This window comes from Aythya marila (assembly GCF_965140915.1).
Source record: "Aythya marila genome assembly, chromosome: 24".
In the NCBI taxonomy this organism is placed as follows: domain Eukaryota; kingdom Metazoa; phylum Chordata; class Aves; order Anseriformes; family Anatidae; genus Aythya; species Aythya marila.
Genome location: NC_139065.1, coordinates 2,803,077 through 2,826,863, shown reverse-complemented (window position 1 = coordinate 2,826,863; position 23,787 = coordinate 2,803,077). Strand labels below are relative to the sequence as shown.

General features: G+C 59.1%; 2 protein-coding genes across 9 annotated transcripts in view; one reads left to right on the top strand and one right to left on the bottom strand.

Annotated features, from left to right (window-relative positions):
* The window catches only part of PPP1R12B (protein phosphatase 1 regulatory subunit 12B), a 112,858-nt gene extending 102,919 nt beyond the window's left edge, over positions 1-9,939 (top strand). For 3 of the 8 annotated variants that reach the window (XM_082778348.1, XM_082778351.1, XM_082778347.1), the window contains one exon: positions 3,108-3,876. In XM_082778348.1, the coding sequence (XP_082634474.1) occupies positions 3,108-3,242 (135 nt within the window). In that variant the 3' untranslated portion in view covers positions 3,243-3,876. Of the gene's footprint in view, positions 1-3,107; positions 3,877-6,719 lie in introns of those variants that run through there. The other 5 variants (XM_082778349.1, XM_082778354.1, XM_082778350.1 and 2 more) reach the window with 4 other exon arrangements.
* Positions 9,940-13,518: 3,579 nt separating this feature from the next.
* SYT2 (synaptotagmin 2) lies at positions 13,519-17,477 on the bottom strand (the record flags this gene model as incomplete). The annotated part of the gene is made up of 8 exons (XM_082778402.1): positions 13,519-13,725; positions 14,236-14,369; positions 14,849-14,966; positions 15,336-15,503; positions 15,629-15,796; positions 15,972-16,088; positions 17,062-17,231; positions 17,312-17,477. 8 exons carry the CDS (start codon positions 17,475-17,477, stop codon positions 13,519-13,521), a joined length of 1,248 nt encoding a protein of 415 aa, XP_082634528.1.
* Positions 17,478-23,787: the final 6,310 nt, after the last annotated feature.

Sequence of the window (23,787 nt, the reverse complement as noted above, 5' to 3'; positions counted from 1 at the left end):
TTGCATTCCTGCTACTTTCGCTAATTGAATTGCTATTGAGCAGAATCAGAAGAAATAAGCGATTTAAGCAAATCCACCCGTTTCTGTTAAGGTGGAGAGCAGCAAGGGGAGATAACCAACCGTGCCAAGTTATTACATCTTGACTAACGCTGCAGTCTTCAGGATTCTGCCCACCAGTCTTTGAATTGGACCGGTCCATCCTGGCTCACATCCAGCCTTTTTGTCTTTGTCCAGCTCAGGGCTTCAGGTGTGGCCGCAGCAAGGTGAAAGCAGCTGACTCCTTTGGGAGAGGAGGCACAGCAACGTCACAGAAAGGTCCTGGGCTGCTGTGACAGAAATGCTGTGCTCTTCAGCCCAAGCTTGAGGTAACAAGCTGTGTTCCTGTCGTGAGTTTATCCACTGCTGATGAAGCCGTCAAGAAATGGAGAGGAGCAGGACGAAATCGGTGATCTCAAAGAACTCCTTGATGCTAGAGTTGCTCCTGCAGGCCTGCTGTTGGGAAGGTGACAGGGTGGTACAGCATTTTCCTAAGTGACTGCAGAATTTGACTGGAGATAAGGCAACTTGGCTGAGGAAGGAGGAAGAAAATTAACATTTGCGCTGAATTGAATTCAATGCCAAGTGCCTGAGGTCCCAACTTAACACAGCAATTTTCCTTGAAGGTCACAGAAGCTTCTTTATTCTGTAGCAGCTCTGCACCTCCTGGCTTTGTACATTGTGCATGCTTTGGGCGTTTTTATTTCCCCTAGTGTTGCAGGCACAAAATCCTTTAATTGAAGGCAAGTGCAGCTGAACCGAGAAGCCTGCTTTCTGTAAGCCAAGTATCCAGCAGAGTGATAAGCAATCACAGCGGTGTCGTCCAGATTCTGGTCTCTGCCCTTGGCTTCAGGCCCAGCTTTCCAGCCTTCACTAGGTGTCTTTGAGCATGATAAATAGAAAGCCATCCTACCTGCAGCGCACACACATTCGTGCAGAGGTGATCCTTTTTATCATCTGCGGCAGGGTGCTGAGCCTGAGCTGCCTCTGATCGTGCCACGCTGCCGTTTCGTGCTGTGCTGGTATGGAAAAGTCAAGGTGGTCTCTAAGCTGACCGCAATCCTTCCCACCTCCCGTAGCACGGCACCCCCTTTTACATATGTTTGACGTTTTTCTGCCAGCCAGATGCTCAGCTGAGTTCCCTGGAAGGAAACGGAGAATATTTGTAAGCCGGGGATGCTCCTCCAGCCTGAGCATCCCCCTGCAGCTCCTGGGGACGGTCGCTCACAGGACAGCCACGGCCTGAGCTGTGACATCTGTCTGTCCTCACTGGGCGCAGGACAGCCTGCCCACCGGGATGGTGGCCAGGATTTGGGGAGAAGTGTCCCCGCTGAGCTGTCCCGGGAGCTCTCCTGCCCCATAGCTCTGTCTCAGGACCTGTCGGTCTGTCTGGTGTCAGAACTGCGCTGCTGAAGGCCAGGGCTGGTGAGGCAGGGGGGGCTTCATCGCTTGGACAGCTGGGGGGGCTCAGCCCCCATCCTTTCCGTGACTCCTCGCACTCACCTGCATCGCTTCTTTCGGCTTTGCAAGGCTTCTGGATGAGGCATCTTCACTCCTTAACAAGGAGCCAAGGCTTTTGGGTAGCTTGAGTTGAGCTGGAGGGTGGGGGCTTCCTGGGCTACTTCTCGTTTGTACAGGGTTGAGCCCTCCAACAAAACATCCTGGGGCACAGCAGTTCTATGGGGATCTGCAGCCAGCTCCCTCCCGTGCAGTCAGGTGGAAGTTCCTCCTGTCACCGTAGGTTTGCCAGTGCTCTTCTGGTTCAGGACAGCCTCGTTACTGCAGACAGCAACTCCCTTTGACCACTTTCTGTCGATGAAATGGCAGAAAGGAATTCCCTTCCCCACGGACCCTTCCCTCCCTCTGCTCCCTGCAGGCGAGGGGGGGGACGCAGGCAGCACGGCGCTTTGCGGGCAGGACGGGAGCTGCTTTGCTGTGGGCTGGGATTTCTTCACTTGAACTTCAAATTCCTCTTCTGGCGGGCGTTCCCCTGCCTGCCTCCCGCTGCCCTGTGCCTGCATCCCCTCCTTGGTGCCAGAGGCTTCCCCGTTCCTGCGGCACCGCTGCCCGACGAGCTGAGCTGCGAGGGGTAAGGACGGGATGCTGCTCAGGCAGCCCCTGGCTCCATGTATGGTGTAAACACCCCACATAAGGTTTTATGTCAGTGTCTCTGGGGAAATGTGGTCCTTGAACGAGAAACGGTGATGTCTGCACAGCTTCTGCCCTCTTCTGCTTCGCCTTCTGCGTTGCCTCCGTGTCGTGTGTCCCCCTGTGCAGCTGGGACTGTGCTCGCCCCACCTCGGAGGCTGGGTTCCAGCACTGTCCCGTGCTCCTTTCTGTGTTCCTTCTGGTACTAAAAACACCGTGTTTCGAGTGCCTTCTCTGTAAGATGCTGTCGTTCGTACTGCTGTCGTTAAAATGAGTGGTTTCAGTGTTTTAACCTTGCACTTCCAGATGAGAGAGACGTTGAGCCTTGGGACAGGGCAGACCCAGGAGTTCAGATGCCGTAGGGACGGGGGCTGTGAGGTGATGTGTCTGGGTGATCCACTGCAGGACAGTGACACCCACGGGTGCTTAATACATAAATAAAACCTCCCGTGGAGCTCTGGTTGCTCTTTGCTACACCAGGCTGCTTTAGCTTTTGGAGACACGTGAAGAAAAGGAGACGTAAAGAAATTCCCAGCAGCGCTTTCATAGCCCGTGGAGGTGGGAAGTCAGCGGTGATATTTTCAGAGCAGTAACTCCAGCTCCACTGGCTGTGTGCTGGTGGAGCTTACACCTCGATAAATTAGAAAATAGCCAGGTAGAGAGCAGCCTGCCCTGTAGGAAATGCACCTTCCTAAAGGCTGTGGAGGCCCCTGGAGAAAGGGAAGGTTCCCGAACACCCTCAGCGTGTTGTAAGGCTTTCTTCGTATGCATCTGAGCTGCTGCCTGCCCAGCACTCACTGCCACTAATTTTTCTTTTATTCTCTATTTCACTGCTCGTGGACTAAATTCACCTTTCTGTGCCCTTTTGTCTCCGTGGTGTGTTCTCTCTGTGTCTCTGTGTCCACTCCTGTCACTCTCCGCAGAATCTCCACCAGCTCAAACAGATTCACACTCTGAGGCAGATGAATGAGCAGCTGCTGGCCGAGAACAGGGCTCTGACCCGGGTGGTAGCCAGGCTTTCACTGCCCGCCAAGCCCTCCGAATCAGAGGAGCTGTAGCCGCTTCCCCTCCGGCTCATCTCGCCTCCCTCTTCCACTCTTCCAGGCAGGTCTCCGCTCCCGTGGCCGAGCTGCTCGCCGCCTCGCCGCTCCCCGGGCTGCCTGATGAAGCTCGGGGGCTCCAAGCAGCATGTGCCCGAGGAGCCAGCGTGCTGCTGGCCCTGCTCCGGCTGCAGGCAGGGCTTCGCCGCAGGCGGCTGCCTTCACCTCTGCTGCCCCTCGCTCTGCTTGGCAGATGCTGACCTCCGCCTGCAGCATCAGGGTTTGCTTTTTCCTTTTTCCCCCGTTGAGCAGAGAAATAGGAGGGCATGCTCCCTGCTTTATGCCGAGGCTTGGAGTCCGATGGATGGCGCTGAAGTGGCTGCGGAGGAGCGGGAGCTCGGCTGCTTCCCCGGGGCTTAGCACGGCCGAATGCCTTCGGGGTGGCACCAGCAGCAGCATCCCCCTCCCAGGGCCTGACCTCGAAGGTGGTGCCTTTATGGTGTGAGCCCGGTCGTGGTGTCACTGGGCTGAGGGCAGTGAGAAGCTGGCTCGTAGCAGACAGGACTGTGCCAAGTCAGAATTAATCTAAATATTTCTCGGGATGTTACGGAAAATGCAGGTTTTAGGCAGGAAGGGGATTTTTTTTTTTAAATCTAAAACTGGGCAGTCTGCAACAATTTCTCTCACTCAGCTGAGCAGAGAAAACAAGCTCCTTCCCTCGTTTTTAGGTAGTGAGATGTTTTAGTCTGAGTTCAGAGCTGCAGCATCCCCTCTGCCTGCTACAGCCTGGTTACAAGGCAGGGCAAGCAGCAGGAGGCCGACCAACCAAGTTTTCTTTTTTTCACCTGGTATTTTAAATTCACTGCAGAAAAATTAGTGTTGGAAATCCAAGGGCAAGCCTTCTGTGGCTTTGCCATATGCTTCACACTGTTAAATTACATCCCTTCTTGCTGCTTCGGTGCTAAAATAAAGCCATAAACGCTTCTTTCTGCGGGCCCTGCCTGCCTTTTGCAGGTTAGTAGGGATATTTGGGTCCCTACAGACAGCTTTTTTAAAAAAATAGAAAATAAAATAGAAGCACTGTGCTCTAATGGGCTGGAAGTGGCACTAAGGTATGAAAAAATCTATTCTTAGCGCACAAATTATATCAAAGATGATTAACCGTGGAAACAAACTAACCGGGGGAATTGGGGCTTCCCTTCCCGGGAGTCTCAGTGCAAGACCAAGTGCTCATCCCAGGCGAGCTGGGGGCTGGCCGAGACGGGGTGTTCCACCTCAGCTGCAGGTGGGCAGAGGAATCAGTCCCACCAGCACCCTGCTTGAAATCGGCAGAAGTATCCTGGACCTTGTCCCTGCCTCACCTCGTTCCCCTAAGCAGGGAGTTTCGGTCAATCTCCTTCCCGACGTGTTTTGAGCTCGGAGAAGGAGAATTGACCACAACCACTTCCAGACCCGCAGAAATACCGTCTCACACCCTGAAGCCAGCTGGCTCTCTTCTCCCTCCAGGCAATAATCGCAGCTCCGCTTCTCCCCCCTGCTGCCACCCCTGCTCAGGGTGCCACCACCGCGTCCCCCGTGCAGGCTGGCCGAGACGTGGACGGGCTGATCGTCCCCTGCTTGCTTCTAGGTTTGAAACTCCCTGCTTGTGTCCGAGCTGGAGAAGAGCTGTGTATCTGTGAGCTCATCTGTGTGTGTTTTTTTTTCAACTCCTCGTAGGTCTAGCACGGGATGTCACTGTTACCTGTAAGCCTTGTCTCCTCGTGTCCCCAGACATCGCAGCCCTGCAGTCACGGCACTGTTTTAAACTGGCAGGGGCGCTCTTCAAAGAATCTCTTTCCCCCAAATCCCCATCATTTCCGCAGTGTCACCTTCTCCAGTGCCACAGCGAACAGGCACGGAGCAGAGCTGCTCGGACAAGCCCCTGGTGCTGCGGTGTGCTCGGCATCACGGCACCCTGCCTGCTGGGCTGCGCCCCTCCTTGCTGCTTCCAGCGAGATGTTTACAAAGCTTCATTTTCCAGGCCCTCGTATTGCCAGCCTGCTTCACCTGCAGCTTATTTTGCAAGGCTGCTTTGCCCGGAGTGCCCGCAGCCTGGGAGGAATTCCAGTTCACGAGGTTGATTTTTAGCTTTCAGAAAGCTTCACGGGGAACCGATGGAATCGGGTGAAAGCCAGGAAGCTTTTCAAGAAGTTCTGCTCCTCGTTACCTTCCTCCCTTTTCCGATAAATCACCAGAGTTGCACTGAGGGTGGTTAAAAAGCACAGCCACCAGCGGAGCTCCCAGCGGGCTGTGGAACTGGGGTGGTTGCTCTCTGCTGGTGCTCACGGGCACACGCGGTGGGTTTTCTCTGCCAAAGCAAGGGGCAGAATTTCCGAGCACTGTCCTGGTGGAGCGATGGGCTCCTGCAAGCCTGCAAGGCCCCCCTAGGACGTGGCAGAGGGGACAGGGACAGCCCAGCTGCAGACCACAGCGGGTGCTTGAACGCCTCCAGTGCCCTGGACGGGAGGCAGCGTGCTTTGTCAGGGGGTTTGGGGGAAGCTCGGGAGGAAACGAAGGGGCACAGCGAGACTGCAAGTGCTTTCCCCATCTCCCTTCCTCTAAGATCCGAGATGAGTCGGGGCTGAGCTCGCTCTGTGCCTGAGCTGTGGGGTGGCCCCCGCTCTGTGGCCGGGGGTCCCGTGGTGTGACCGCCCCATGGGGACACCCCAGGTTCAACCTGGGGCAGTGCTGTCCTCGGAGGGGCTCTCAGAGCGATACCCACCTGCAGTGTGGGAAATGAGAGGCTTGGGGCCTTTCTTTTGGCCAGCAAGAAATGCTGCAAAGGTCTCCTCGAAGTCTTTTCTTCCTCAGTTTCTGATGAAAAGCTCTCTGGCTTTTGGCTGTAGTGCAGCTGCTGTTTTAGGCCCAGCATCAGATGACCACAGAGCACAAGGAGGTGGCTCTGGTGTGTTCTGCCACGACACAAGCACCTACATTAAACCTCTGCAGGATCCCAGAGGGATTTTTTTTTATTCTGAAGAGATTTTGCAAAGCAGGCTTGGTCCCGTCCTGAATTAAAAGTCCAAAGCTGAAAAAATGTCAGGCCTTCGTTTCCCCTCTAGTCCTGGCCAAATGGGAAAAACAATACAGGAAAAAAAATAAAATAAAATGAAACTTTATAGTTTTCTGCCAAGCCCTAATTGACCTTTGGGAGCATGTTTGGGCTGAAACAGCTCAGAAATGGTTCCTGCTCCCCCGGCCGGGTGCCGACCGAGGGCAGGGGCTGGGGCACCGCTTCCCGCGGGGGCTTTGCTGTGCTCCGTGTCCGACGGCCACCCCGCGGGACCCGTGGCCACCCCGCGGTGCTGAGCAGGGCACCAGGAGGAGAGCTGCACGTGGGAGCAGGACACGAGCCGAGCTGGCCACGCCGTCCCGGCTGCTTTTCCTCGGAGCTGCAGGGTTTTTTTTGGCCATCCCACCGAGCTGTAACCCTGCCTCGTCTTTGTCTTTGCGCAGATTTTGACGGAGCTGAAGTCGGACAATCAAAGGCTGAAGGACGAGAACGGGGCGCTCATTCGTGTCATCAGCAAGCTCTCCAAATAGGAAGCCTGAGCGAAGGCAGGACGAGGAGGGGTGTCCTACACGAGCTGCCAACCCCGCACCAAGCCCTACCCCCTCTTTTCCTCCTGTCACAAGTACAGCAAGCATTTCAGCCGTGGGATCAACGTCACACCTGCCTTGCCCTGCCCTTTGCTGTACATTCCCTTCCTGCCCTTTTTTCCCCCACAACACGCACCCCTGCCATTTTACGAGTTTTAATTTAAGCATGTTGTGGTATCTCGGACATTTTATTCAAGGGAGAAGAGAAAGAAGAAACACAAGGACTGGTTTCGAGCTGCCAAAACTTTTCCTTCCAGAAGCCCAGGAATTGGCATTGGACTCCGGTTTGGAGTAGGTAGCTTCTACCTTAAAAAGTGATGCCAAAAGAACTAAACCGGCACGTCCAAGCCCTTTCCAGGTGGGAAATGTGAACGTGGGCTGGGACTCTGCCGATGTGCATCAGCCCACCTGGGATGTGGGACTCCGGCCGTAAAGTGATGCTGCGAAAGCCACCAGAGCTGATCTCTGTAACGGGCTGCTTTGCACAGACACCTTGTTCTCCTTTTGCCCCGGCAGACCGAGCCTTTTGATTTCGTATCAGATCTCAGAAAATGAGTGCTGACTCAGCACGAGGCCCCCATCCCTCACCCAGCCTGGGGGATGCCGTCCCGCGCTGCGTCCGCTCTGCGGCCAGCGGCATCTGCTCGCTGCCTCCGGGCTCTTGCTTCTCAGGATAACATCACCGGTACTCACCAACCCTTCTGAAGGAGAAGCTTGACCCGGTAGGAGATCCTCTGCTGCCTTCACGTGCATTCAGGTGTGAATCACCTGGCAGGGAGCTGTGCCCACGCCAGGAACCGGCCTCCTACCGGCGTGTGGGGCATCTCCCTGCCAGCTGTCGGTGAAGGCAGAGCCCTAGAGGAGTCTGGTCGGGTGTTTCAGGTACCGTGCGCTGGTTTTCAGCATCGGGCTGACCAGCTGGAACACAGTTTTGTTTCTGGGGAACGGAGACAAGAGAGGGAATGCCAGAGTCCTGTCCCAGCCACCCTTCCCTCTGGGGGAAAGCTCGGCGCAGCTCGTCCTCCCGCGTGCCTCGGGGGCTGCCCCCGTGCCAGGGGCAGGAAGGAGCTGCCCTTGGGCACGCCGGCAGCTGTGTCTCTAGGACAAAAGTCTTTTAATCTGTCAAAAGCTTGCAATAAGCCTTGACCTTGAAGGAAACCTCAAAAAAATCAAAAAAAAAAAAAATACAAAAACGTTGATGTTGTACGTACTCAGAACAGTTTGGAATTGTTCTCTCTATGGGCATTCAGACAGCGACTCCTACAGGTGCTGTGCGACGCCTGGTATCAGACCTGTTGAGCTTCCCCTTTTAACAGACCCTTCCCAAAAGATACCTTCCCTCTACCACACTTCTTGCTGGGTGCAACCCCCTTCCCATCTCCTTCCCTCTCGTTTCCTTCGCCCTGTGAGTTCCTCGCTCCGTGTGGCTCGGGCACCCATCTCGGGGGTTGCCACAAGTCCCACCCAGCTCTGCTGGGCCGGGGGGGCTGGGAGCAGAGAGGAGACACCTGAATCCAGAGCATAACTCCTGAGCTCGCTCAGCAGGGTAACATTTTTTGGTCTGTCCTGGGCTTTTTGGAACCTTTTGCTGGTTATTTCTTCAGAAAGTGCGAGTATTTTCCTCTCCCTTGGGTGTTTTTTTTTTTGGTTTCATTTCAACTCTTTTTTTTTTTCCTTCCCCTCCCCGTCCTGCCTGTTTCCACCTCTCTGGCTCTTGCTGGAGCTGCCCTGCAAACACTGGCAGCTCCGGACAGAGATTCCTCCTCCGCCGCTCTTCAGCCAGCGGCGTTACGTGGGCGCACCACGATGCCGTTCCTCCTGGTACACTGAGGCCCTTCCTCTGCTGCTGTGCTTTGGGGAGGAAGAGACCAAAGCTGGTAATGGCATCAGGGTTTCTGCAGAGCACTGCCTAAGCCAGGCATCTTTTTCTTTTTTTTTTTTTTTTAATTTTTATTACTTTATTTTAACCCCGCTATATTTAACAGCTTTAAGTCTTGAGATCCGGTCAATGCTTTTTCTGCACGCCGTTCCCACTTGGTGCACTCTTTATGTGAGTACTTCTGCATTTCTTGGTGTTTTCTCAGTGGTCCACCCCTCGCTCCAGACCTGGGCTCTCTCGTCCCTCCCGGGGGCAGGAGCCCGGCCCCCTGTGCTGCCCCCCTCCTTCTGCGCCAGGCTGTGGGTGCCCAGCGGGACCGGGGGCAGGAGCTCAGACCGAAGTCCCTGCTCTCGCGAGGCGGGTTCCTGGCCGTGGGAGGAAGCCCGGTATCTGTTTAGGGACAGGGTTCAACCCAATCTGACAAATCCATCCCGCACTGACGTGTTGCCCCTTCCCACCCGGACGCTCGTTGCGTTTTATCCTAAGGAACAGGATGCGAAGGGCGCGGGAGGCTTCGTGCCTCTGCGCGGCCCCTTGCGAAGCCAAACCACTTTAGATGAAGTGTCTGCTTAGCACTGGATTGTCCTCCCACGCCTCGAGCGGGGCTGGGGACCCACCACCAGTTTAGTCGTGCTGACTAGCCAAAGCTGTGAGTACTTGATGATGACGATGTAATTGCAAACCAAACTCGTGAGGATGATTTTTGGTCTCACTGCGCAACGCCTGACATAACCAGTGCACTGAGGAGGTGGCGAATAGGATACCTTGCATTCTGCGCCTGGGACAGAGTGCAAAGAAAGCAGTTTTTAAAACTGATCCCTATTTGAACCATTTGCCAGACGTGGTCTCCATTGGAGAACACAAAGCTTTTTTTTTCTAAGCAATTGCTTGGGGTGAATTCATTTTTATTGCTTGGGGTGAACCCGCCTGTTGTGGCTGCAAGTTTGATGATGGCTCTTTGTAAATAAACTCCTTGGAGAAAGCAGGACTAGCTTACGAGATGGGGAGAGAATGTATTTTTATGCAACTTTGAGTGGCCTTCCAAACCCTGAGATGAATGATTTGTTTTACTGGTTGTTGTTATATAGTATTATAAGTATTATGTGTTTGAAAGTTTGGGAATAATATTCACATCTATGATGCTTGTAAACACAACAGTATTTATAAATGAATAAAATAAGAGTTGATAAAATAGAAGTTCTGACTTCGCCTCCGTCTTTCTGAAGCAGGGGGAAGCTGCTGCAAGCAGGTTAGCAAAACGTCTCCTTTTTTTCCAAGTGCCCATAGCACGGCAGCATCCACCTGCTCTAAAAGCAGAAACGCTCTGCAGGCACAGCACGGGGCATGGTCTATGGATGTGGTCAGTGCAGCCCGAGCTCTGCCCCTCGGGGTTTTGTGTGCCCAGCACCCCTGTGAGGCAGGGCAGGAGCTGGTGGCCAGCACGTGCCATAGGGATGGGATGGGAGGTGCTGGGGCGAGGAGTTTGGTGGGGAGCCGCTCGGTGCCCAGCGTGGGGCTGGGATGGGGGCTGGCACCAAGGCCCGGGACATCCCTGCCGTGTCCAAGCACCCCTCGCGCCCCTGGTCCCTCCCTCGTGGCCATGGGGCCTGCCCCCTCCCCGAGCACCCAGCAGCCAAACCAGCAGGGACGCGGGGCTCCTTTCAGCTCGTTTCTTTAATAAGGAGACAGATGTCATTACAAAATAACCATTTAACGATCAGAGACGGAAACGACAGAGTCCACACGAGAGGAAGGGGCTTTAAAAGCAGCTTCCTGCCGGAGCCGAGCGCTGCAGAGGCCAGGACGGGAGCAGGGGCCGGGGGCCGGGGGTCTTCCTTCGCTGCAGGAAGCCACGAGACCCTGAGACTCCCAAAGGTGCTGCTTTTTCCTCCCGGCGCTGGGGGAAAAAGGGCGAAGAGCCGAGCTTGATGCATGGACTCGCTCCCTTTCCCCTGGGAGGCTGAAGCTGGTGTCCCCAGGCGCGGCCGGGCTCGCACCGCAGGGGAGGCGAGGAGAGGACGGGGCAGCTTCCCCCAGCAGCGAGCGCGCCGGTGCCTTGCGGCCGGCAGCCCCCAGCACGTTGCAGATCCCCCCAGCTGCTCACGAGAGCCCTTCCACCACCAGATCTCACTTGCCCCAACCTTTCTGCTGCAGAAATGCCACCGCGGGGAAGTCCCTGGTGCCGCTGCCCCAGTGCGACGGCCGCGGCCACCAAGCCGGCGGCTGGCACGGCTCGTCCTGGCACCCCGGCTCCGCCGCCGAGCCCCACAAAACGAGGGGGCCGTGGACACACGGGGATAAAAGGGGGGGGCACGGCTCACCGGCGGACCCATCCTCCTGGGGCCCCGGCACGCCGTGGTCTAATATGGCTTCTAAAGTTGCTCTGACGGTGAGATGCACCAACGCGACACAGGACGCCGAAGCCACGATGTTGCCGCTACCCGGCCATGGTATAAACGCGACGAGACACAGGAACAAGACACACATGGAAGTCACGGCTGCGTCGGTGACGGCTCACCCTCCGCTGGCTGGACTGGCTTGGCATGCTTTGCTTCTTGGCGTATTTTCTTCTTTTGCATGATTTAAGTCATTATTTTTAGAGACGGGGCGGGGGGATAACCGGGGTGGTGGAGAGCTCTCAGGCAATGAGTTTGGTTCGTCGCCGACTCCGCCTCGCGGGTCGGGCACGGAGGCGCCGTCGGCGCGGGGCAGAGCGTGCAGCTCGGCTGGGAGCATGCTGCTGGTTACAGGGGGCTGCAGCGCATGCACTGCTCATGGTATATACAGCTATGTCTCCATACAGTTAACTACACACGGCTACGGGGGGAGAGGGGGGGGGTCAGAGGCAGCGCAGATGGCTTTAAATATGTTGGTTGGTTTCCCCTTTTTTTATTAAAATTAAAAATCAAAATAAATCAGGTATTAAAGTCACCGTTCCCCCCCCACACCCTCCCGAGGCTTAAAGAGTCCGAATGGAAACCTGCGGGCAGCAGGCGAGGTGCGGCGGGACTGGGGGTGCTGGGTGCATGCAGGGGGGTGCAGGGGTGGGCGTGGGGGTGTGTACATGTGAGTACAGGTGTGTACGTGTGTGTACATGTGTGTACATGTGTGTACATGTGTGTACATGTGTGTCTGTGTGTGCGCAGGCATGTGCGCTCCTCCGCCCGCTTCCCAAGGAAGACTCCGGGGCCGTGCCCCCCCACGGCAGGGTTTGGGTGCTCCTGCCAATTCCTTGACTCTTTCATCTTTACAAACACAAGGTAACCCCCCCACGGTGCCCAGCCAGACTCTGAGGTTTGGGAGATCCCTGATGCTGTCCCCAGGCCCCACGCCACCTGCCCCACGCTCCTGTTCATTAAACCCCCTGCATCTCCTCCCTCCAGCTACACGACCCACACGGCACCTTGTTGACCTGAACCCCCCCCAAGCAGCATCCCCAACGCCAGGGGCATCCCCACTGCGCTCCTTTTCTCCTCCTCGCAGAGCATGCTGCACCCTTTGCTGCTTGACTCCGCTTGTTGAGGACTTTCTCCCCATCGCCACCTTCTCCATGACCTCGAGGACCAGCGGGCACAAGGCAGCGCTGGCCTGGAGCAGCCAGGATGAAGGCAAAGGAAACCGAGCAGAGCAGCAAGCACGAGGCTGCCGGGGAGTCAGAGGTGGTGTGGGGACGCCCCGTGCTCCAGTACAGACTGGGCTGAACTGGGCAGGGCTGCCCAGCCGCAGGGAATGGAGTTGGCCTTCCAGCTCACACTGCCCGAGGGGAGAGGGATCTGGGGGCAGGGGGTACAGCAGCCCGTGGGGCCCGGGGGTCTGCAGCCCCTCCTTGGCCATGGGCTGGCTCTCACCCTCCCCACTGATGGTGGGACGCAGCAGTGGGGCTGGAGCTCCCCATAACCCCCCCCCAGGGCCGTGCTGGGTGCCCACGGCAGGGCTCAGCCCCAGGGACACACGGGGGCCTCGAGGATGGCACCAGGCACTGCTCCGGAGCTGCCTGCCCGCCCAGCCCTGGGGACCTCTCCGTGTCACCCAGCGCTGCCGCTGCCCAGCCCCTGCTGCCTCCCCGACAAAAAGCTGTCTGCAGCTACCTGCGCCCATCCCGCGGGGTCTGGTCGCCGCACCGAGGGCTCAGCACCCACCACAATGCCTTCCGCAGCACAAGACCCCCCCCAGACCTCTCCCCAGAAGCCAAACCTGGAGCCAGCCGCAGGCAGCCCAAAACCACGTCTCTCACCCTTCCCAACTGGGAGGGCTGGGGGGAAGCAGAGCGGGTGTGGGGATGCCCCCGGGCCTCCTGCAGAAGGTCTTCTCCACCATCTTGGTGCCCATGCAGGTGTCCACGTCCCAGGCAAGCACAGTGAGCCCGGTCACCTTGCGTTCTCAGGCTCTGGTGGCACCTCCATGCACAGACACTCGCCAGCTCCCACGTGGGCCCACGGGAAGGACGGAGGCAGCGATGCTCCCAGGCCCAGGGAGCCCCAGGCCTGGCGGTGGCTTCAGGCCAGGAAGGGATGGAAGTTGAGTGTGATGGGGCATGCGGCCGAGGGGAGCGATGCTGGAGAATGAAAAGAACCATCCGTCTTCAACCTCTTCCCCTGGAAGCTATTGGGACAGTCTGGAAACCCTTCCACAGCCGTCAAAGGGTATTTCAGCTTAAAACAGAACCAAACAAAATAAATAAATAAAACAAACCAAAGGGTGCGTAACTGAGGTATCAGTAGCTCTGGGTTGCTTCGACTGTCCACAGGCCCACGCCACGCTGGCCAGCAGATCTTCCTATTTGTTTTTCCCAAGAGCTGCATCTACTTCTTCCTCTGGCTTCAGCGAGTGCCACTGGGCAATGGGCCGCCGGGGGTTGGCCAGCATGTCGGACCAGTGCCGCAGCTCCGTGCCGGTGGAGTTGCAGCCCGTGAAGATCTTGCCGATGGCTTCATTCTTCCCCAGCTTGTCGTAGTCCAGCACCGTGATCACCACCTGCACTTTCTGGAGGAGGAAGCCTTCTTTAGAGGGGCTGAACAGGCGGCCTGTTTTGGGGCAGGGTCCCCTCCGTGCCCGTTCCTTCCTCCGTTTCCTTCCCCGAGGAGCCCAGGGTTGTGGGGCTGTGGTGGGGCCCAGCTCGTCCCCACGTGGCCACCTGGGCACGTCGAGGCACCGAGGGCTGCTGCAGGCTGTGGAGCTCAATGGGGCTGCACAAAGGGGCTGGGACTGGGCATGGAGGGGCAGAAGGTGCCTCCCGATGGTCCAGGACACCCCTGGGACCACTGAGGGCTCCCTACCCTACCTGGGGTGAGCACTACAGGGCTGGGAGCAGAGGAAAGCCCAGTTCCTGCCGTGAGATAGGTTTGGGGTCGCATCTCCCATGGGTGATGCCCAACATGGGCAGCTGCACCAGGAGCTCATCAGGAGCCACTGGGACATGGCCTGGGACAGCGTGAGACCTCTGCTGGCACCCCCGCCCTGCCCACATGCCCCCGAGGATGTCAGCGTACAAACCTGTATCTGCTCAAAGGGGATCTCGAAGCTGAAGGACTCGTTAAAGTAGGGGTTTAAGGTCTTCTTCTTGACTGTGGTCTTCTTCTTCTTCAACCTCTTTCCATTCTGCAGCAGGTGAATCTTCACGTAGGGATCTGGGGGAGAAGGGGGAGCAGGAGATCGCAGTGCCCAGGGACACCATCGGCCTGGCCCTGGGACAGGTCCCAGCCCAGAATGAGAGGCAAGGAGCCCAACACAGCCCAAGGTGCTCCCAGGCTTGTGGATGGAGGCCAAAGCCAAAACACTCCAAAACTGTTGGATTTTCAAGGATTTTCCTGATTTTCAGGAGCCACTGGGAAGGGACAGAGCTCTTCTGCCTCCTGTGGGTCTCCTTGCAGGAGGGCTGGGGATGGTGTGGGGAGACCTGCAGATGTTGTCTCACCCCCTTTCTGCAGGAGCAGGGCCAGAAGCAGATGGCAGAGGGGTGATTTCACCACTCAGGACACCCCAAGGAACCAAGCCCAGGATGTCAGGGCCGGGGGGGTCTCATCTCCCCTCACCTCCAGCCAGGTCTTGGGCACAGGAGGTGCCGGGTGCTGGAGGAGCTGCCCCAGCCCTGCCCGGCCGATCTCACCTGAGAGGCCCCCCACGTCCATCTTCTTCAGGTTCTTGGCCTCCAGGATGCAGACAGTGAGCTTCCCGGCCGTCGGCACGTACCGCAGGGAGATGCAGATATCGCCCAGCTTCTCTGGCTGCCAAGTGGGGCAGGGGGCAGAGAATCAGAGCCTCCCCAGGGCGCTGTATCGCAGTGCTGGGATGTGGTCCCAGCTTCGTTCCCCCCAGACCCCACTCAGCAATCGGTGCAGGCACAACCTGGCACCCCACACACGAGGGTTTGATCACTGGGGTGGGGGACAGGCCAGTCCCAGCACAGCACCCAGCTACTTACAAACCTCATTTTTGCTACAGAAAGGCTTCTGCACAGGGGACAAAGGGGGTCGTATCATGCCCGGCACTCACTCACGGCACCGAGGTGGGGCCATGCAGCGATGCCCGGGAAGCAGAGCTCACCCCATGGCCAGGGCCACCCCACACCTCGACCTTGTAGGGCCCCCTCTCACCTCCTCCTTCTCGCCGCTCTGCAGGTCCCGCCACTCCTCGATGGGCTGCCCCAGGTCCACCGTGTTCATGGGCACCTTCACCTCACCGATGATGTCGTGCTTGGAGAAGCGATCGAAGTCGTAGATGGCCATCACCAGCGTCTTCCCACCCAGTTCTTGGTAGGGGACCTGCAGGGAAAGGGCCACCAGGTGGCAAGGGGCTCCAGCAGGGCCAAACCACGAGGCCAGGACACAGCCGGGGGAAGGATGGGAGCGGGAGACGAGGTCCCATGGTGGGGTGGGCTGGGGCTCACCTTGAAGGTGAAGGTCTCGTTGAAGGCGGGGTTGAGCGTCTTCTTCTGCACCTTGGTCTCGTACTTCTTCTTCTTGTCGGGGAGCAGGAACACCTTGACGTAGGGGTCCGAGGTGCCGCCCATGTCCAGGGCTGGCAGTTCAGCGGCTTGGAGGATCCCCACGGTCAGCTGGAGGGGAGAGAGGTGGCTTCAGCTGCGGACAGCACCATGGGCTCCTCTCCAGCACCCAGCTCCCCGGCTCCCTCCCACACCACCCAGCTCCCCCAGGGGCATTGATTCCTCCTCTCCAAATGCCCTCCTTGGGCAAATCCCCACCCCGGCGGCTCTGCAGCCCCTTCCTCGCCTGGTTCGCCTGGAAATCGTAGTCCAGTGAGAACTGCAGCTTGCCCAGGTTCTCCGGCTCCTTCTCCTCCTCTTCGCCTTCCCCCTCCGTCAGGCCCGTCTCCGCGTCGTCGTCGTCCTGAGGGTCCTGCAGCAGCAGCCGAGGTGCCCGGCTCAGCTGGGGGGGTCCCAGCCCCACATCCCCATCCCCACACAGACACCTCCAGCACCCCGACCCCTGGGCATCACAAGGGGATGGGGACAGAAGGCACCGGCAGGGCAGCCCAGGGGGCACCAGCTCTGCTCGGGGCTGGTCTTAGTGGGATGGGGGAAGGAGGGGCTGGGGGCTGCCCGGGGCGCTGGGACTTGGGGCCGGCTCCAGCCAAAGGAGGTAGCGTGCAAACCACCCCGCAGGTGGGTGTGGGGATCCTCTGCCTCCAGCCCATGCTTGGGAGCACTACAGAGGGTTAGCAGGGCCATTTCTAGGGATTATGGTGTTAATATGACAGAGGACCTAGTTCTCCTACGTCTAAGGCAAAGCCAGCCTTCTCCCCTGCCTCTCCACGCCATAGCCCCCCAGCACCTCTCTGCTGTCCCTGTGTGTCCCCAGTCCCACCCTGGACGCAGCCGATGGAGAAGGCAGGCTCGGGGTGGCACCTACCGTGGAGGATGTCCCCAAACACAGAGGGAGCACGGGGTCAGGGCGGCACAGAGGGAGGACGGCGACAGCACCAGGAGGGAAGAGATCAACATTACGGACAGCACCGCGATGGGACCCAGGCTGAGGCAGGGAGCTGGGGTCTTGTATGGCCCCATTGAACCCCTGGGGACCCCAACCCTCCCCCAGCATTTGGGAATTTCACCCCGTGGACCCCCAGATGCATCGCTGCTCATCCCTCCAGCCCTGTGGGCATGCCTGCAGTGCCCGCGTGTCTCTCGGCAGTAGGAACAGATGCCCAAAATCTGCCATCCCCAGATGGTCCCGGCTGTGCCCTGGTACCAGCACCAGCCTTCCGAGCTTTTTGGGGACCCCAAACCAGTGGGGTTCTTGGGCTCCCCCCCTGCTACGGGCACAACCTGGGAGGTGACTGAGCCCTCCCGAAGGCCATCACCTGGTTGCCCGACTTCATGTCCTTCATGTTCATGGCGTTCTTCATGCCTTTGCCCTTCTCCTTCTTGTTCTTCTTCTTCTTGCAGCAGCACTTCTTGCAGATGCAGAAGCAGCAGGTGAGGATGAGGAGGCCGGCCACCACGGCGATGGCGATGAGGGCCCAGGGCGGCACTGCGGGAACGTGCGGGGCCGCGGTCAGCCCGTGGTGGGCCAAGGGGAAGGGGGTCCCGGGAGAGGAGGCAGCTACTCACGGGGGATCTTGTTGAGCTCGTTCATGAACTTATCCCTCAGCTTGGCGAACATGTCCTCCTTGCTCTCGCCCGGCCCCGCCGCCTCGGTGGAGTTCTCCATGGTGGCCATGGGCACGGTGGTGGCCGCGGCCTCCGGGGCCATCATGGACGCCTGCTTGAACGTCATGGTGGGACGGGGAACCTGCAACACAACGTGGCCGTGGTGGGCCCTGCTGCCCTCGGCTGCCTCCCCGAGCAGCACTGGGGACATCCGCAGCTGCAGCAGGGCCATGACGGCGAGCTTCATCCTCTGTGTGAGGGCTGTGGAGCCCAGAGGTTATGTTTAACGGGAAGGTCTGGACCCCAGGGCCCCCTCACAAGCCATGGAAGCCCACTGAGTCTCCTGGCCCTTGACACCTCCGAAACCTCCACAAACGTCCCCCAGGACCACAGTGGTGCTGGAGCCAGCCAGCAGGGCCACGGAGGCACTCCCAGCCCAAACGGGGCCAGCTCACCACATGCATCCCCATTTTTCACCCACTTCCCCAATGTCCCTGCCCCAGTCCCTACGAGGGACTTGGTGGCTTCATGCCAGGGCCTGTGGGGGGCTGCTCCCTGCCCACGTTACAGCACCCAGAGCCCAGAGCCTTTCCTGTGCCCCTTCTTGCCGAAGCCCCTTGCCTGGAGCCTTGTCCCCAGCGCTGGCTGCTGCCCCCTCTTCCCCCTGCAGCTGGAGCTGAAACAGACAGTTCTTGCCTCAAAATGTTGGCCAGAGAGACCTGGGGGCTTCCCTGCCCCAGCCTGGCAGCAGCTCCCACTGCCACCTGGCTGAATCCAGCACCACGTCAGCCAGCTGCCTCCCCGTCCTGCTGCCCTGACTGGGGGCCATCACCGAGGCAGCCCCCCAAAAAACACTGAAACAGCCCAAATTCATCACCTCCCTCCCTGCTGCAGCCAGCGCCAAGGTCACTGCCGATCACAGCTTCACCACATGAACACTTTATAGAAAAAAACACAAAAACTGAAGGCAGGGCTGAGGTTTCCAGGCTGCTGATGCCTCCTGGGGGAACTAAACCCCAGACTTGCATGGGGAGGGTGGTCACCAGCCCTGGGAGCTGAGCGGGGCTGGCACCAGCCCTGCCTGCAGTGAGCCCTGCCTGCAATGAGCCCTGCCTGCAGTGAGCCCTGCCTGCAGCCCCAAGCCCTGCCTGCAGCCTCCCAGTGCTGGGCTGAGCTCGTGGCTGCACCAGGAGCTGCCCGGGACCACCAGCTCCCTCTCAGCCCTCATCCCTTCCAGCAGCATCATTTCGGTGTGGATGCAGTTCTCTCTCCTGAGGGGGTCCCGAGCCCAGCCAGGTGCCCCCCCTGGCAGCAGCACCGGCTGCTGGCTCCCTGCAGGATGACTTTTCTCCCCCAAACTGCTGATGAGCGCGTTTCTGCCCATCTGTTACGGATATCGCAGAAACTGTGTCAGCAAGGTAACGAAACGGGGCCGCGCAGCCCTTCCCTGGTGGCAGCCGGCAGCCACCTCCAGCCTGTCCGTCCGTCTGTCCGTCTGTCCGTCCTGCAGAGCTGCCCAGCCCCCGGGCGATGCCGCAGCCCTGGGGCACTGCAGCAAACTGCCAGAGAGATGAGCAGGAGGAGGAGGAGGAGGAGGAGAAGGAGGAGGCTCCGTGCAGGGATGCTCCCAGCAGCTGCTCCCAGCCCCTCGCCCATGGGCAGAGGCTGGGTCTGCTCCAGGAATTCCCAAATTGAGGGCTGCTACCCCAATATCCAGACCCTGCAGACAAGTGATTATAGGACTCATCAGTTCTTTTCTTTCCCCGGCTTTCTGAAGAGCTCCTCGTCCTCCTGATGCCCCAAAATCTCGTTAAAAGCAGACAGCAAAATAAGCGAACCCTGGGTTATTAATCTGCAACTTGTCCAGGACACAGAGGGGACAGCGGGCTCTAAAATGGCATTTTGTGCATTTTCACATCCTCCCCTGCCGCCGGTGCAGGATTCACGCACACGTTGGCGCAGCACAGGCTGCGAGCACAGCGCTGTCCCGGTGAGGACAGAGACGTGTCCTTGTCACACAGGGCACGAAGGCAGTGGGACGAGATCACCCGAGCCACCAACACCTTGGCACCTTCTAGGAGGTTCTTCCAAACCTCCAAGCCCCACGAGGGTTTTCACTGGGGTTTGCCGAGGGAAGCAGAGCTGCCGGCGGAGACGCAGCCGGGCGAGCGAGGTGCGAGCATTTGGCAATTTGGCCAAGTTCCAGCCTCATGCAGGAGAGGAGGAGTTTGTGCACCACTCGCCCAACGGCCTGCCCTGCGTTTTGGTGCAAAATGCTGTGCGGGCGTCACTGGGGGTCTGCAGCCACCCTGAGCCCCTGAAAACAGGAATCCCAGGAAACAGGAGCAGCGAGGCTTCAGCCTCTGCGTGTGTGTGTGTGCACAGAGTGGCGTGCAAATGCTTGTGCAATGTGCACACGTACAGGTACTTGGGTACAGGGTGTGCGTGCACACGTGTATGCGAGTGTTAGTGCGTGGGGTGTGCAAGCGCTTGTGCAGTGCCCAAATGTGTGAGTGTGCACAGGGGGGTGCAAACGCTTGTGCAATGTGCATGTGTGAGCGTGTGTGTGCAGGATGTGTGAAGCTGTTTGTGCACAGGCAGGACACGTGTGTGCACGAGTGCTCCTGCACACGCATGGCCTCGTGTCCGTGTCCGTGTCGGGGTGCAGGTGTCTGTGCACGCACGCAGCACCCGCGGCTCTGCAGGTGCTTTTGTGCGCGGGTGTGCGGCTGCTTGCAGCTGTGTGTGTGTGCAGGCAGCCTGGGGATGAGCTTGCACACGCGTGTGTGTGTGTGTGTGTGTGTGTGTGTGTGTGCTGCTGGTGTCTGCGTGCCCAAGCAGTTGCATTTGCTGCGCGCTGCCGGAGACGTCACTGCGGGAGATGTCGATGGCGCGGCGAGGGAAACCCTCCCGGCAGCACCGGAGCCCCGGGCTCGTGACGCTGCAAAGCCAAAATGAGCGAGCACAGCAAGCAGCTCCCCGCAGCTGGCTTTTTTTTTCTTTCTTTTTTTCTTTTTTTTTGCCTTTTCTGCCCAGTTTTCCCCTCTGGTACCGGCACAGGGCAGCCAGCAGGATTTTTATTTAAGCTCTTCCAACCCTTCTCACGCCTCTAATTTGTATTTATTGAAGGAAAAAGCAGGTGAAAATGCTGGGCTGGGGAAACGCCGCTCTGGGGATTATTTCGGCTTCCTGGGACTCACTGCAGAGGCTGGTTTCAAGCAGGGTCGCTAATTAGCATTGCTAATTGCTCCCCAGGGTGCGCATTGAGCTGTCCCTGTCCCAGCCCCTGGTGCCCCTGCTCAGCTCCCACCAGTGCTGGTGGAGCTAAAAAGGGGGGAAACTGAGGCACGGGGGGGGCTGGGGGAGGCTCGTGGTGCTGCCCCCCCAGGACACCTCGGTCCCCTCAAGCCCCACTGAGGGGGGCCACCCTGTGGCCCCAGGGGATGACAGCTTTCAGCATTTTCAGTGGTTAAAAATAATCGGCACTACCTTTTTACACTAGCAAAACCCAAGCTCTGCAAAGCAGAAAATTTGATATTCCACCCCAAAATTTCTGCAGAAACACCCACAAAGAAATCTAAGGCCAGCGTGAATGCACCTCCCCGGTTTGAAGGCTTCACCTCCCCAATTTTAAAGCTTCACCCCTCCTCCTCGCGTCCCCTTGGTTTGGGTCCCAGGCGTGAGCCAGAGCCACCCCCGGGTGTCCCTGGGTCCCCACCACCACCTCCCCGCGGTGTCCCCGGGCGCGTCCCCTCGCCACCGCCCTGCAGTGCAGGTGCCAGCGGGGGGAAGGCACTGCAATGCAGCGCTGCAGGGCTTGGGTTTGTCGTTTTTTCTTTCTTTTGGAAGCCTTTTTTTTTTTTTTTTTAAATATATATCTATCATTTTCCTGCCTTTAGAATAATGAGGTGGCATCTGGTGTGGAGGGGGGGGTGGAAGTGGCTCCCTTGTCCTTTCCCCTGCCCCGTCCCCTGCCCTGTCCCTGGGCAGGCAGGGGACAACCAGGCCCTCGTGCATCCCACAAACACCCAGTGCCACTCGTCCTTGTACCCAAACGTGGTTTTTTTTGTGTGAGTTTGTGTGGGGTCGGTCACAATCCTGCCCGTGCAGGGGTGCGCAGATGAGCAGGGAGGGCTGCGCCCCCGGGAAATCCCCCCCGAGGGGCCAGCTGGATGAAGTGGTGGAGACAGCCACTGCGGCCACCTGGTTTGTACTCGTGTATTTTTTATAAAAGCATTTAAGCCCCGGGATTGTCCCCCTGCATGCTCAGGACCCCTCCCAGCACCAACCGCTGCACCCTGGGCTGCCCACACCAGCTGCGATGTGGCACGGGGACCGGCCCCGGGGAGCCATCTGGGGACACGCGGAGGGACCCGGCCTGACCTCGGCACATCCCTGGCCACCAAGGCAGCCACACAAGCTCAGCAGTCCCCACGGCACAGCGGGGAGGGGGATTTTGGGGCCCCTCCTGCCTTGGGGCAGCCCCACGCAGGCGGCCGGGTGCAGCCGCTGCTGGGCAGGAGCGGTGCAGGGGGAGCGGGGTGAGGGCGGCCAAAACCTCTCCCTCCCAGCCCAGAGGAGACCCCCGCTGCCGGCCTCCTCCTCCCAGCTCCTCCACGGCACAGAGAAAGGCAGAAAGCAGCAGCTAATCAAGATTAATGAATCTGAGGCAGCAATTAGTGCCGGCATGCTTCGGTAGGCGGCTGCGGGAGCGTGGCACCACAATTTGTCGCTGGTTTTGGACACCGCGGGCACGGGGGCAGCCGGCCCAAAGCCCTCCCAGCACGGGGAGCAGGAGCCGTGCTGGCACCCAGCAGCTCCAGCTTGTCCCAAGGAGCCCCAAAAGTGGTGGGAGCTCGTTAGGTAACGAAGGGCTGCAGCCATCACGTGCCGGGAGCGTCCCTGCAGGGACGGAGCGGGGACAGCAGCCACACTGTCCTGCACCCGGGCTCTCCTCGCACCCACGTCCCTGCCCCACCACGCTCAGCAGCGCTGCTCTCCCCATGGTTCTGGGGACCCAGGCACCCCACAAAGCAGGGCAGGGCCCTGGAACAGCCCCAAAACCACAGCCGTGGGGCCAGGACCCGCTGCTCCCAGAGGGGATCCTGCAAAAAACCTGCTGCCGGAGCGGCTGCCGGAAAGGCTGCTGCTTTGCTAAGGGGCCTGCTCCGCTGTCACCGCGGCTGCATTATTTAAAGCAACCCCCCGAGATGTATGGCAGTTAAATACAGTCCTAAAGGTAGCCTTCATCCATCATTTGGGTACCAGATTAATGGCTCAGGATGTTCCCAGGCCAAAACAAACGGCTCCTGCTGCTGCCGGGCGCTGCTGCAGCTCCCTCGGTCCCGGCATGCGCGGTCGGAGCAGCTGAAGGTCAACGTCTGCAAAGGGCTGGGCGTGAGGAGCTGGGGAGGGGGCGAGCGCATCCTGCGCCCCCCGCTCAGCTCCTAGACAAGTGGGGAAGGGGCTGGGGGCGTTTTGCAGGATGAGCCCCCCCCAGCAGCCTCCCCCCAGCCCAGGGGACCGAGCGAGCTCCTCGCCGTCACTGCTGCTCCCCCAGCCCCGTGCGCACGCTGGGGACGCGTCTGCGCACGGGCATCGGGGTGCCGAGCCCGGCAGCTCAGGGGTTGTCCTGTGAGTCCGAAATCAGGACAGCAACGAGGAGAAATGGGGGAAGAAGCGATGCAAAAATAAGCAGGGGAGTAAAAGCGAGCGGTGTCTGCGGGGTTCAGCAGAGAGGCTCAGCTCCACGGTGCTGCCCATGGGTGCTGCTCTCCCCAGGCCCGTTTCCCCTGCAGGAAGCAGGGGCCAGGCCCCAAATATCCCCATCCCCACCCCCGTGCCCAGCACGGGGCTGCAGCAGAAGGAGCCGGCCGGGCTGGAGCGTGGGCTGGTGCCGGGGCTCCCCGGGGAGCAGGCGGCCGCGCTGCAGCAGCCGTTCCAGCGCCCTCGGCGAACGGGCAGCAAACGCCTTCCCTCACTCCCCCAGAAAGCACGCCGCGCTCATCAGTGCTACTGCGGCGCTTCGGAGACCCCACGGAAGGAAGATTCGTCGTTAATTAGCTGGGAAGCAAAGGAGAGAGCATTCCCAGGCACCTGCAGGGGCCAAGGTCCCCGGGGACACTGGGAGCAGCCCTCCTGGCGTGGTGGCACAAACACATCCCCGTGCCACAGAGAGGTTTTGGCACGGGCTGTAGGGCACCACGGTGCCTGCAGTCGCTGCAGACAGCGGGGTTGCTGCAGACAGCGGGGTCCCTGAGCCCTGGGGACGTTGCCATCCACGAGGACCCCGAGCATCCCAGCCGCAGCCACCGAGCCCCAGCGCGACGCCTCCTCCTGCAGCCTGCAGTGTTGCAGATCACAAAAAAATCCTTCCAAAACAAGGGGACGGGAGCTGCTGGTGCCCAGTGTTGTGTGCACCGCGCCAGTGCTGTGGT